Below are 14,974 nucleotides of genomic sequence, written 5' to 3'. Positions count from 1 at the left end.
GGAGGGGCGGAGCTGTGCATTGTCGTACCACTCCACCATGCGAGTGCATGTTCGTGAGCGTCAAGTCTGCGCAAGAGGCTGCGCAATTGCGCATAAAAAGCCGCCAAAACCACGTGGACACCTGACCATCAACATCTCGACGTGGTTCTTCCTCAAACTGTCACAAAGTTGGAAGCAGACACCTGTATAGAATGTATTTGTATTACCCTGTAGCTTTACAGCTTCTCTTCACTGGAACTAATGCTTCATCCTGATTTTGTTATGGCCAACAAATTTCTATCCTCAGGCCTGAAGATGAAGTAATCAAAGAAGAGCGATGTGGTGTCTGAGACACACCATGACACCCGGATGAAAAAGTGTCCAAATGTTTTATATTTTCTAGCCTGCTTTGACAACTACAATGTGTTCCCTGCATAGGCGGTTTTAAACGGGGGCCAGAGGGGGCCAGTGCCCCTGTAAAATTGCTCCTGGCCCCTGTTGTGGCCCCTGTGCTGAACAGATAATAAGATTTATTAATTTCGACGTGCGCTGGCTCGAAGATCGGAACTGACATGACAGAGTGTTCTACACGGACTTCTTAAAGCGCTACACGCACACTGTTACCTGCAGCAGAAAGACCAGCAGCAGCGCGAATTGTAAACTTCGGACGTGAGTGATAACAGCTGTCACGTCCGAAGTTTTTTGATTGAAAAGCCATCAGATACAGTAGCGTTGACACGTTTCACTGAGCCATATAAAGAAGTATTTTTTGAGCTCTTTAGACTATGCAAAATAGCTGTGGCACTCCCAGTGAGATCTGCCTCTTGTGAGCGGAGTTTCTCCACTTTGAAACTGGTGAAGACCTACGGTACCTCCGATCCACCATTAGTGAGGAGCGTCTAAGCAATCTTGGTGTGCTCAGCATTGAATCCAGAAGGTCCAAGGCTTTGAACCTTGATGCATTTGTAGACCGTTTCTCAAGGAGTCACAATCACAGAATCTTATTGTTGTAGTGTTTCAGCCTGCTGTGAATGCTATAGGGTGATTCTGAGACCACTGTATATGAATTTATTTTTTCTTTCTATTTCCCCCCCCCTGCTGTACATAAAGAGTGAGATGACAGTGTGATTTAGATAAAGATAGTGATTGTACATTCAAGTCTCATGCTGTGAAAAAGAAAATTCATGCTGTGAATTTAAAAAGTGTCATTGGACAGATAAAAGGTTCACTGTATGCAAAAATAGAAATCTTATTTTACAAAAGAGAGAAACATGGTTTTAAGATTTATTGAGCACAATTTATTTTATGTTTAGGCTATTGAGACAGAATGTTTATCTCATTGTATTAATGCTCAATGTATTTTGTTTTGGTTTTAAATAAACTAAACAAAACATTTTGAACGCTTAAATATTGCCATGTTTTTTCCTTATATGTGCCCCCCTGAAAAAACACTGGCCCCACTTCGGCCCCCCTAGTAATTTTGGTCTAGAACCGCCACTGGTTCCCTGACCCTTCTGCCCAACGACACACAAAGATGTGAATGATGATTGGTTGAAGTCAAACATGTAGTGTTTCCAGTCTCCCAACCAAGACACAGAATTTATGCCACTGTGATTGTCTAGTCTGACACATCATGAAAGCCCAATCCCGGTATAAGAGTGCAATCCTGTTCATGACAAGGCACCTGTGCACAAAGCAAACTCCATGAATACATGGTGTACGAAGGTTGGAGTGAAAAACTTGAGTGTCCTGTACAGATCCTTGACTGAACTCAACCCCACTGGACACCTTTGAGATGAACTGGAACACCAACGGCACCCCAGGCATTAGTAACACTGTCTGTTTACATGGCATTATTATTAATGGTTTAATTTAACTCTGGATTCTTGAATGACTTTATTATTAAAGTCACCTAACTGATTAAATCCATACTGAACCTGATCTACCACCTCAATGACAAAAGCAATTGTATCGTTATATTTCCTCTAACATCTGTCTTGTTTATTAAAATTAACAAGAATTTCAAGAATTTAATCTTGAAATAATATTTTATCCCATCACCTCCTCACAGCTCCAGGGTTCTCCATTCAAACCTGAGCTCCTGAGTTCTGGTTATTGTGTGGAGCTTCTCATCTCTGGGTTCCTCTCACTATCCAAAAACATGCTAGTAGTTGAATTGGCTGTGCTAAATTGCTTCTACTAGCGTTTAGTATATTCCTACCTCACACCCAGTATTCCTGGGATAAACTCCAGCTCCACCTCAGGATAAAGCACTTACTGAAGATGCACAAATTAATGAATGAATAATAAGCCTATTTCTGCCTTCTTAGACCCACTCCTGAATCTGCAGTGGAATTCCAGAGAATATTAGTCAATTCATTCATGGGCTTTATCATATGTAATGTAGGATTTTGCATTCAATACCAGAAGTTATATGTAGGAATACCCCTCCATCCACCTGCTGTTTTCTGCAGTTCCCTAATCAGCCAATCCCTTGACAGCATAAAATCACAATGCATCAAATCACGCAGATCCAAATCAAGAGCTTCAGTTAATGTTCAAACATCAGAACGGGAAAAATTGTGAACTCAATTTTTGTGTGACTTTCTGTCACTGTGGTATGGGTGTTGGTTTGATCCAGATGGACTGGTTTGAGTATTTCAGAAGCTGCTGATCTCCTGGGGTTTTCACACACAACAGTCTCTAGAGTTTACACAGAATGGTGCAGAAAACAAAAAACAAACATCGAGTGAGTGAGCGAGCTACAGTTCTTTGGGTGGAAACAAACGCCTTGTTGATAAGAGAGGGTCAGAGGGAAATGGACAGATTGGTTCGAGATGTTTTACCAAGAAGGACATAACTCATACAATCACTCTTTACAACTGTGGTGAGCAGAAAAGCATCTCAGCATGGAACAGCAGAACAACATATTGGGTTCCACTCCTGCAGCCAAGAACAGGGATCTTAGAACCAACAACATGTTCCTATTAAAGTAGCCAGTGAGTGTGAGTATATAGATTCTTCTTGTTATTAAGTAATAGGAGTATGTTTATTCATTTAGCTTAGTCTTTGTATGGCTTAAAAATCAGACATGATGTCAAACTGTTGCAAAAGGAGTGAGAGTTAATGATCTTTTACTTAAAAGCATGTTGAGATAAGGATGAGAGATTACTGCAGGCTGTTATCAATGTGATTAGATGACATTATCAGCATTTTCCACTCGTTGTACCATATATTTTGCATCCCCACCGACCACCTATCAACAAGCCGAGTGTTCAGAAAGGTTTTATGACTTCAAACGCAAAGGTGAAGTGCGTTCAGCCAAAACAAGACACACACTGGGACATAACAGCCATCTCCAATTTTACTGATAAAGTGTTTAACAGTTTTAAGAGACTTTTTCACATTCTCTCTCACACACACACAAAAGAGATGAACAATAACAACTCGGCATTTACAGACGGTCTGAATCCCTTTAACAGTCTGGATTGTGATTGGTGTTGATTAGTTTTCTAGAACAGCAGCTCTAACAGTAGTGCAGGTTTATTTACAATAATGCACCGGATCTAATACATTATCATTTCTACAGTAACAGCTCATTCACAGAGGGGTGTCCAGCAGATACTCCACTAAGACTCTTTATTTAAAATGAACGTTTATGGAAGGAGTCTCCAGTATCAGTGCTTTGTATCAGTCAGGGTTAAAGCTGTAACACTTGGACATGCTGTTATTGAATATAAACCAGTGAACCTCAGGGTGCATCAGTGACTCAGCTTCACCACGCCACCGTCACACGTTAAGAAGCTTTGCTGGTGGAGTAACTGAGTGAGAATGAGACGTCTTCTCTGTCAGTGGTACCGTGGCGGTCCGTCCCTCCTACAGAGCAGCTCAGCCGATCAGTCGTCCTGCTCCATGCCAAACTGTGCGTACAAGTCGCGTGTGGTGACATTGCGCAGGCTGGCTGTAAGCGACACACACAGAAGGACAGTTGTGTGAACACACAGGGTGAAGAGGCGACAGCAGCGCGGCTGTACGACACACTGACGCTCAAACAGGAGCTCTTTATGTGGAGGACTGTGGAGAATGCAGCTCCATTATCATACTCCTATACATTACTGTACTCTGTGTGTCTGTGCGTGTCACTACATCTGTCCTCGTGTCTGTCTCTCTCTGTTTACACATGCGTGTGTATTAGGCTACATTTTGTCACTAATCCCCAGCATGGGCCGTACCACAGTCGTGTTTTTTGACATCTGAATCTCAGGCGGCGTTTTATTACAAGGAAGTCATGGCCTAATGGTCAGAGAAGCAGCTTTGGGGCCAAAAGGTTGCTGGTTCAATTCCCTGGACCAGCAGAAATGGCTGAAGTGCTCTTGAGCAAGGCACCTAACCCCCAACTGCTCTCTGGGTGTGCTGTACATCACAGGCATTTAGGAGACACTCTTTTGAGTGTCTCCTAAATGCCTGTGATGTAATGTAAATACTCAGCCTACACCACATGTATTGAACATGAAGGCGTTTGGGACTGGGCCTCGGTGTGTGTGATTTTTACCCAGTCTGCCTAGAAGAGTCTGTGCGATGTCCTTGATGTCGTTGTATTCGTGCAGCAGGGTAATGTGGCGATCGAGCTCGTGCACACACACACCTCTGTTTAAAAACAAAACACCAAAACCACTTTAATATCAGCTGTGAAACTGAATTAAATGTCAGAACTATATAGCTAAAAGAAGAAACTTTTATTCAAATGTTAATAACATTTCAAACACTTCATGAATGTTATTAAGAATAATTATAAATATTAAATAATCAGTGTTTTTGTTACAATTTAAAGATCATTATTCATGACCCTGATCTGAATAAATCACTGTGACGTAATCAGAGTGCATTCAGTAAATCGTCAGCTAACAGTGAGATTTGGTTGCTAAGCAACATTAATAATAATAATAATAATAATAAATTTTATTTATAATGCACTTTCTATTGTTAAAATCTCAAAGTGCTACAAAAGGTGGATAAAAAGGGAAGTTAAAAAAAGGGTTGCAATAAAAAAAGTATTGCAATAAAAAATAAAAGGAAGCAGAGGCAATAAAATAAAAATAAGAAGGAACAAGATTAACAGTAGGCCAATTTAAAAAGATGTGTTTTTAAGTGCCTTTTAAAGGTTTCTGTAGGCTGTGGGGCCCTTAGATGGTCAGGGAGGGCGTTCCACAGCCTTGGAGCAGCACAGGAAAAGGCCCTGTCACCCATACTGTGGAGTTTGGTTCTGGGTATGTGGAGGGTATTTGTGTTTATGGACCGGAGGGAGCGTGTGTTGACCTGGGGGGTGAGGAGTTCTTGTAGGTAGTGGGGGGCATTTCCATTTATGCACTGGTGGGTGAGAAGTGAGACCTTGTACTGGATTCTGAAATGGACCGGGAGCCAGTGAAGGTTTTTCAGAATGGGGGTGATGTGTTCATGTTTGCACACCCTCATCAGGATCCTGGCAGCAGAGTTCTGGATGTATTGAAGCCTCTGGATGTTCTTGCCAGGAATCCCGATGAGGAGTGCATTGCAGTAGTCCAGTCTGGAGGAGACAAAGGCGTGGACGAGCTTCTCTGCATCTCCCAGGCTGAGTAAAGGACGGAGTTTGGCTATGTTTCTGAGGTGATAGAAGGCTGTCTTACAAAGATGTTTGATGTGGATGTCAAAGGTGAGGTGTGAGTCCATTTTAACACCCAAGTTAGTGACAGCTGTGGATAAGGGGATGTTTTGGCCAGAGAAGGAGATGCTGGTGATGGTGGAAGAGCGGAGCTGATGAGGAGTGCCAACCAGTATTGCTTCTATTTTGGAGCTGTTTAGTTGTAGAAAATTGTGTCTCATCCACGCCTCAATCTCCTCCAGACAGGTGGCCAGGGTGGATGTTGGCTGGGGAACAGATGAGGTGGGGGTTGTCCTGAGGTAGAGCTGGGTGTCGTCGGCGTAGCAGTGGAAGGAGATACCATGTCTGGTGATGATATGTCCAAGGGGGAGCATGTAGATGGTGAAAAGTGTGGGGCCCAACACCGAACCCTGGGGGACACCACAAGTGACTGTGTGCGAGTATGATTTTGCCCTGCCCAGTGCTACGTGTTCAGTTCTGTCTGTCAGGTAGGAGGTGAACCAGTTGTGTACAGTGTCCGAGAGTCCAATGATGTGTTGCAGGCGGTAAAGGAGGATGTTGTGGTCGACAGTGTCAAAAGCAGCTGTCAGGTCCAGGAGGATGAGTAGGGAGGTGGAGCCGGCGTCTGCCATCATCAGGAGGTCATTTGTGACCCTGACCAGAGCTGTCTCTGTGCTATGGCCAGGGCGGAAGCCAGACTGAAACTTCTCGAACAGGTTATTATGTTTGAGGTGATTATGGAGTTGAGCTGCAACTGTTTTTTCCAGCACTTTTGACAGGAATGGGAGATTGGAGATCGGCCGGTAGTGGGAGAGGACATCTGGATCGAGGGTGGGTTTTTTCAGCAGGGGTCTGATGACAGCAGTTTTTAGTGCAGAAGGAACATGGCCATCCAGGAGGGAGTGGTTTATGATGATAGTGATGAGAGGGGACACAGCAGAGATGTTGGCCTTCAGCAGAGCTGAGGGGAAAGGGTCCAGAGCACAGGTGGATGGCTTCATTTTTGTGATGATGCGCTCCACTTCTTCCTGTGTGGCTTCTGAAAATGAGCAGAGGGGCTGGACAGTCGTCGGTGAGGAGTCATCGGTTTGCAGGGGTAGGACAACAGTGGCAGAGAGGTGTAACCGGATGTTGTGAACTTTTTGCCTGAAGAAGTTCATGTGCATGTTGCACCTCTCCTCAGTGGTCTCAGAGTGGGAGGATGAGGGGGGCTTGAGAAGGTGATTTATTGTTGAGAAAAGTTGTTTGGAATTACCAGGGCTGTTATTGATGATGGAGGAGTAGAACTTGGACCGCGCATCCCTCAAAGCTTCTGTGTATGCCCTCCTGTGTTCCCTGTACGCCTGTTTGTGGACAGTCAGTCCAGAGGCTTTGAGCTGCCGCTCAAGAGCACGCCCAGCCGTCTTCATTTTTCGCAACTCACCATTGTACCAGGGGGCTGAGCGCGTGAAGGAGACTGACCTGGATGTTAGAGGTGCATGGAGGTCCAGGAGGCTGCTCAAGGACTGGTTGTAAAAATCCACAGAGTCAACAACAGAGGGGGAGACAGTGAAGCTAGAAGAGACACGTTGAAGGTCCAAGGCCAGGGCATCCTGGTTAATGCCTTTCAGTTTTCTGAACTGCATCTGCTGCTTTAATTTGGTGTGAGGAGAGGGGAAAGGCAGCTCCATTGATATAACCATGTGATCTGATACACCAAGATCATAAACCTGTAGGTTGCTGATAGGAGCAGAGTTTGAGATGACCAAATCAAGTGTGTGCCCTCTGGAGTGTGTGGGGACATCAACATGCTGATGTAAGTTCAATGAGTCAAGCAGCTGAAGGAAGTCGGCTGCGGGTTGACAAGAAGGAACATCAACATGTATGTTTATATCTCCCAGGATTATCGTATTTGCAGACGTAGTGCAGAGTGTTGTAAGGAGATCAGACATTTCTGAAATGAAGGCAGAGTTTGATTTTGGGGGCTGGTAGATAAGGAGAACAGTCATGGGAAATGGTGGCTTGCATTTAAATGCAAGACACTCACAGGAGGATGTTACAGGCAGTGTGATGGGGGTCAGTTCCAGGCCCTGTCGGAAAATGACAGCAAGGCCACCACCACGGCCGGTGCTGCGAGCTGCCTCCAGATAACTGTAGCCCGGGGGACAGGCTTCATTGAGGGCAGAGTAGTCCTCTGGCTGGTGCCAGGTTTCTGTTAGGCACATGAAGTCAAGTCCTCTCTCCCTGACATGTTCTTCAATTAATGAGGATTTATTCTTTATGGATTGACTATTAAAAAGTTCGATTTTGACCAGAGACTGTGGAATGACTCTCTGAACAGGTCGCAGGACACTGAAATCCACTCCACGAGATCTGGGATATCCCAAGCTGGAATGCAGAGATCTCGCGATATTCCCATTGTTATTTGCAGCTGAAGCAACAGTGCTCTGATGACGCGTTAGACGTGTGCCAGGAGACCAGAGAGCTGGAATGTTTGTTGCAGAGCTGCTTGGCTGTTTGTGGAAAACAAACTTTCGACTGGAGCCCCTATGGGTGTAGCGAGGGCGGCGAAGGAGTCCAAGCTCATTGATGATGGGGATGTTAAGTCCAGGCGTGACTTTGGGTCGAAGTTGCCGAAGTTGTGAGCTGGAGTAGCTGAGCGCCATGCTGACCCAGGAGAGGCGCTAGCCTGCCGGCGTTAGCGTCGTGTGCTGGATCGGTGGCGGCAGGTAGAAAGTTGTCCGCCAAGGCGTTATGGCGTCGCTGGATTGTCTGAAACAGGTAGGTGCTTAGCTACCTGGTTTCCCCACTGGTCAAAGAGTGGGTGAAAACGTATGCTTCAGGGTCCCGAAGAATTGGTGCTTTAGGCTCGTAGAAAGCATAAACGACAAAAATAGCTCAAGCTTAAAAATAGCACAGATAGATCGCTAGATTGTCATCAAAGCGTTTTTTTTTTAAAAACTGTGCAAGCAGGCTATTTCAAAAGATCTCAGGCGGAGAAGCAGCGAACAGACAACGCCAGCGTCCTCTCCCCTCATATGTCTGATCCCCTCATACTAGCGACACAAAAAAGAAATTCATCTATTGCGTGAAGAGCCAGAACTGTCACAACATGATGTGCGCTCCACATTAGATAAAACTTATGGGGCTTTTCCACTACCAACGCGGCTGAGTCGGGCTGAGCCGTGCCGTGCTGAGTCGAGCTGAGTGGGGCTGTTGGAGTTGCATTTCGACTACAACCGCGCTGAACCATGCTGGCTGGAAGTGGGTGGACACATTGGGTGGAGTTAGCGAAAGTGGGTGGACGTCACGTGATGTCGTTAGGCGGCGCAAACAGTGACATCAGTGATCTTTTAAGCGGTAGTCTCACGACCCAGATAGTAAACAATAAACATGGAGGACATGGAGTCGTTAGTGTTGCTGGTCTTGGTGCTGGTTGCTGGTCTTGTTGTCACCACCAACAACAACAGATACTGGCAAGAGCGTATAGATGAGGCGAGGCGCATAAGGCTTCAGAAATTCTCGTAATTCGTTATTCTTCTTCTTCCGGGTTTACGGTGTTTACAGATCCCAGCGTGCTCGCGGGGCGTGTGTGGGCATGTGAGGACACTCCTCCTCACCAATCAGTGCACAGGGGAGTGTCTCCTCACGCCCCCAACCTCACTCGGCTCGGTTTGGCTCGCTTCAGCCCCACTCCAAAACCGTGCGAGTTTTGGGGGCTGAACAGGGCTGAAGTGAGCTGAGTCGCGCCGCTCTGAGGTAGTCAAAACGTGAGCCGTGTCAGGCTGAAGCGAGCTGAAGTGAGCTGAAAAAGGGTAGTGGAAAAGGGCCAATAGTGTATTCTAACTGAACAATGGTTTAAATTTGAGGCTTTGATTAATTTGAATGTCAATCAGATTTTAGAAGTTAAGCTCTCAGTTTTATATAACAAAGGGTGCCAATAATTCTGGAGTTATGTATTATGAGTGGAAGGGTCAGGTTTTATGTCCATGATGTGAAGAAGTGAAGCACAAAATTATTATCTGGATATCAGAGGTCTGAGTCTACTTACCTTACTCTCTCTCTCACACACACACTCACTCTCTCTCTCACACACACTCTCTCTCTCTCTCTCTCTCTCACACACACACACACACACTCTCTCTCTCTCTCTCTCTCTCACACACACACACACACACACTCTCTCTCTCTCTTACTCGCTCTCTAACAGTGTGATGTCGGACTCCAGCTGCTGCAGTGTGTTCTGTAGCTCTCTGATCTCCTCTTTGACACACACTCTGTTATTCAGCATGCTGGAAACCTGAACCTGTTCAACACACACACACACACACACACGCACCTCAGTGTCCCTGTGTGTCAGCGTTTAGTGAAAGTGTTTTATTTCACCACCCGGTGAATGACAGAACTCACAGGAGATTTAAAACTGGACCGGACTTTCTGACATCCTGGATGCAGCGTCCTGTTTGAGGAAGAACAGAATAACACAATCATCAATCACATCAGGAAACGACGTCAGTTAAAAGGCTTGTGTGTTTTCAAAGTGAAACCAAATAAGTGCAAAAGTTTGTGCACCCTCATTTAAAAATAATGGCACTAAAATCATTTGAGGTTCGTAAACACTCAAATAAATAGTTATTGGGAATTAACCGTGAGTTAATCACGTCAATAACACAGGGCACGTTCACTCTCTGCATCAGTACATTTACTCCTATAATATATGAACAGGTTGTGGGGAAAGATCTGATTTGGAGTGAAGTGTGTAACGCACACGGTCACACACTGTACGGTACTGTCCTGTACGGTACTGTCCCGCATGTAAAGAAACACTGCACAGTATTGGAAGAGCCCTTCAAAAGCTGAAATATGAAATTGTCATTTTCTATATTAAAAGTCTGCTGTAAAGAGCAGGAGACAGCACCAAACTGAACAAAGTCAATATAAAAGTAATATTCAGGCTGTCTGTCAGAAAACATGAAGAAGAAAAAAAACTCCATGAAATTTTGTAAATAAACTTTAAAATAGGGTCATTTTATAATGTTAAAAAACATTCTGGGGTGTAAATATTTTCAGTCAATAGCACATACATAATTTGAATACATGATTGTTTTTTTTTATTAAATATACATACAAATGAATATCTCACAGTTAATTACCTCAAAATAAACTCAATGTATTTTGTAAACTGAAAAAAAAACACACACATACAGCATGCATATATTATATATATATATATATATATATATATATATATATATATATACACACACACACACACACAAAGAGAGTACATGTCATTTTAATTTAATAAGTTTAATTTAGCTATGATTTTGGTTTGAAAAGTCTACAAAAAAATCCAATAAAATTAAATAGAGTTTAAAAAGTTAACCCAATCTGGCAACCCTGCTAGTCAGGTTCCCGCTAAGCGTTTGGTTTTGATGACCTTTTCCTCGGTGCGAGTGAAGTTCTGCCTCTTTGTGGTGTAAATTTTACAGTTTCAGCACCATCATGATCTGATTTTACATCCTGTCCGGCTTCACACTCCATTCTGGACTTAATTTAAGACACTTTATTAATTTGAGAACTTATTAATACTGAATAAAAGAAGTTGGCTAACAGAGCTAGTCAGAAAGCTAGCGTTAGGAGATTAGCTCATAAAGCTGTTTCCTGTTCCAGATCCCGCCTTACTTTGAAATCGACGCGTCATTCTTCAGAGCGGGTGATGTTATTGGTGGCTCAAGAAATAGAGGCGGGATGTAATGGGAAACTGTTGCTAGCTAGTGCAACACGTCAACGCGTCCGCCATATTGGAGAGGTTCCGATTCCAGACCAAATCAGCTGCAGCTCGCGTTCTGTTGAACAGACCCCCCCACCTTTGCTAAAGCCGTCCTAAATTTCTTCATATTTCAGAATCTCTTCAGATTTAAAATTTAATTTTAACCCCAACTAGCAAATAGTAGGCTAATGTGTTTTGACACAGTGCGTGTCTATAATACCTTTATAATACTAAATAATAATGTTAAGAGTGGGTGGAATAAAAGAGTCCATTCTTAAGCTCCTGAAAAATAATGTTTTTTTTTTTTTGTAGCTGTATCCCATTTAAGAGCTAGTTTTATTCCATAGAAATGTGCGATTCGTTTTGATGTTAAATTCAGAGTGCAATTTTACGTTTGACCAGCAAGTGGCAGTAAAACGCAATTAAATTACCCACCGTGTTCTATTACCTGCAAATAAAGCTTAACTGGGAAATCGGAGGAAATAATAATTTTATCAAGTTAGTTTAAAGGTCTATTCAGTTTTTGTAAAATATATATCAAGTTCAGTAAAATATCTGTTTAGAGCAAAAACATGACACGTGATGTGGACCACCGATAATCAACCAATCAGAGCACGGAGGCGACGCCCTAACTCACCTGTCAGTCAAAAAGCTCCGCCCTCTTGTATTGAAACGTTTCGTCCCAGTCAGTGTTGCCAGATTGGGCGGTTTTGAATTCTACTTTGCGGGCGAAAATGGCTTGGGCTAGTTGACAAAAATTGGGCGGTTTTTATCAGATGTTTATAAATATTTCGCACCAACGTTCTGTGTTTACCCAGCACCCCTTAGGTATTTTAAACAACCAAAACCGAGCATTGGCCTAAATTAATCATTAACAATAAGCATTAATCTCATTAAGTATTATTTAAACAAAAAATGTCGATGTGACTGTAAGACTAATATGAATGTGTGTAATGTAGTGCAGAAACTGGACTCATAAACTAGTAAATAAGTGACGCAATCCATTCTCCATTTTCTCTTCTCATTCAGCCATGCATCATAGCCTAACTTTTTTTAAATTGAAGTGTATAAAACAGGTACAATCTAACAAATCCACAAAAATCAGGATAACAGATGAAGAAAATACATGGATGTAGACAAAAATAAATTAAGCAGAATAACTAGGCCTATAAAATTAATAAAACAAACAGGATAAAAAGATAAATAAATAAATAAATAAATAACCTCAGCAATGCAGATGTTAGATATGCATCGTAGCCTAACATAGCCTACAGAATATTCTGCGTGTGCGCCACCTACTGGTGCATGTAGGATTCAGAACCCAGCAGATGATTGCAGAGTTCTAATCTGATTGAAGCACACGGAGCCGAGGACCAGACAGCAGATTCTTCACCTCCAGCACTGACGGCCTCATGCTGACATTTAGAAGTTGTTTGCATTGTTGTTCGATTTACAAATAGTATACTGGACTTTAGCTGCATATTTTTACTTTACAAGATAGGCATCAAGTACATTTTACATTTTGGGCGGTTTTAAGTGCTTTTTGACGGGTTTTGAACATATTTTGGGCTGGAAAACGTCACCAGTATCTGGCAACACTGATCCCAGTCCTAATTATGTGATTTGCATCTTTGAGTCTCACCTGGGGCGGCACTGTGGTGTAGTGGTTAGCGCTGTTGCCTCACAGCAAGAAGGTCCGGGTTCGAGCCCCGGGGCCGGCGAGGGCCTTTCTGTGCGGAGTTTGCATGTTCTCCCCGTGTCCGCGTGGGTTTCCTCCGGGTGCTCCGGTTTCCCCCACAGTCCAAAGACATGCAGGTTAGGTTAACTGGTGACTCTAAATTGACCGTAGGTGTGAATGTGAGTGTGAATGGTTGTCTGTGTCTATGTGTCAGCCCTGTGATGACCTGGCGACTTGTCCAGGGTGTACCCCGCCTTTCGCCCATAGTCAGCTGGGATAGGCTCCAGCTCGCCTGCGACCCTGTAGAACAGGATAAAGCGGCTACAGATAATGAGATGAGTCTCACCTGATTGGATGCTGACCTTTTCGTAGTGCATTGTGGGAGTACAGGCACGTGCACAATGTTTATTAGGAAGCTTTCATGGTTATAAAATGTTAATTAGTGCACTGGGTAGTAAATGTGGTGTCGTTTTAGAAAGACAGTTTGTTTATTTAAAAAATCTGTGTGGGCATGGGAGGAGATCCAAAGAAGTTTCTAAAAGTTCTTCATGAAAATCTTGACCAGAATCCAGCCAGGTTCATCAGACCCAGCTTCTGAAGAGCTTGTTAACGAGATGATTCAGTGATTCTGGTGTTTTTATGTAGAAAACAAACAAACAAACTGCAGAGTGAAGATGAAGTTGATGAACCAGTGAAGGAACTGGAGGAGAACCTGCTGCCTCCTCTTAACTCTGAAGAAATGAAAGCTCAGACTGGAAGCTCTGAGGTGTGTGTGTGTGTGTGTGTGTGTGTGTGTGTGTGTGAGAGAGAGAGAGAGAGAGAGAGAGAGAGATGTTTCAGATCTCCATAACTCTGTAATTATCTGGGTGTAAAAGTTTCTCCTGAACATCTCGCCTTGTGCTGTTCTGCTGCAGGTTTGACTCACAGCTCCTTTCTCTGCCAAGCTTTTCCTGGAAGTCACACAGACGTCTGAGCTCGTCACGTTGAACACAAGGTGGTGAGTTTGTGGCTCTTCAGTGTCAAGCTGTAAAATCTCATGAGGAAATTTTTATATGTGCAGTGAAACTGTATCTGAATTCAGAAAGAAAATCAGTTCAGGCTGAAGCTTTTTAACAACAAGATTCACAGAAATCCAAAACTGGAGACTTGAGAATGAATTTTGAGAGCTAAAAGTAGAATTAAAGTTCACATTTATATCATTAAGAATGATTGATTAAAAATGTATAATTACTAATTATAATTAAAACTGCAAAGCCACTGACTGTGAATCCTGAGACAATCAGTAAAGTGTAGACGTGTTTAAAAAAAAATTGTGTAAAATGTTCATTAACTACTTCAGCACACACTGGATTGTTCCACCATCATAACGATGCAACAGCAAAAGGATAAAAAAAAATACAAAGTGCAGTTCTTTTAATAAATAAACTGATCTCTTCTTCGCTCCTCCTCTCTGAGTGCTTCATTACCTGCTTCACTTCCTGCGGCTGAAGCGTTTAAAGGTCAACACCGAGTCAGACAGATGACTCCTCACTGATCATCAGCTCCGGAGATTAGAACCTCAGAGAACCACATGAGAGCAGATGAAGACATGGAAATGAATTGGCTCAATATCAGCTCCCTTGAGATAACGAGGTCAAATTGATTCATTAATATAATATAATTAAAGGGTGATGAAGCGAAGAACGCAGTCCAGTCAGGATAAATACACTGGAATCTACTGTGTATCAGGTTTATGGTGTCCATCACAGGAGAACATCTTCAGAGCAGGTTTCTGCTGAGGGTAAATAGTGGAACCGCCAAAAAAGGTCAAATCGAAAAGTATTTCAGTTTGTTTCATTGCTTTTTAATGGCTCTGAGATGCTTTAGTGAGAAGTAGGAAATCAGATCTCGAGTCATTACCACGCCCACTGCTGTCTGACATCACATC

At 43.2% G+C, this 14,974-nt stretch overlaps 1 protein-coding gene across 1 annotated transcript; it reads right to left on the bottom strand.

The window, feature by feature from the left end:
• Window positions 1–3,325: 3,325 nt before the first annotated feature.
• Window positions 3,326–11,276, bottom strand: swi5 (SWI5 homologous recombination repair protein). The gene is made up of 5 exons (XM_060908955.1): window positions 11,037–11,276; window positions 10,007–10,055; window positions 9,793–9,902; window positions 4,532–4,626; window positions 3,326–3,940 (listed from the first exon to the last, which is right to left on the bottom strand). The coding sequence occupies exons 1-5, from the start codon at window positions 11,138–11,140 to the stop codon at window positions 3,876–3,878; spliced, it is 423 nt and encodes a 140-aa protein (XP_060764938.1). The 5' UTR covers window positions 11,141–11,276; the 3' UTR covers window positions 3,326–3,875.
• Between the last annotated feature and the right edge of the window lie 3,698 nt (window positions 11,277–14,974).

Source organism: Neoarius graeffei, chromosome 25, assembly GCF_027579695.1.
Source record: "Neoarius graeffei isolate fNeoGra1 chromosome 25, fNeoGra1.pri, whole genome shotgun sequence".
Lineage (NCBI taxonomy): Eukaryota > Metazoa > Chordata > Actinopteri > Siluriformes > Ariidae > Neoarius > Neoarius graeffei.
This window is presented reverse-complemented; position numbering and strand designations above follow the sequence as displayed.

Coding starts and splice junctions, on each gene's coding strand:
- swi5 (XM_060908955.1), bottom strand. CDS start 11,140: ATGGAGTGTGAAGCCGGACAGGATGTAAAATCAGATCATGATGGTGCT. Junction 10,056..11,036: donor TCACTCGCACCGAGGAAAAG/GTCATCAAAACC, acceptor TTCCTCAAACAG/GACGCTGCATCCAGGATGTC. Junction 9,903..10,006: donor GGTCCAGTTTTAAATCTCCT/GTGAGTTCTGTC, acceptor TGTGTTGAACAG/GTTCAGGTTTCCAGCATGCT.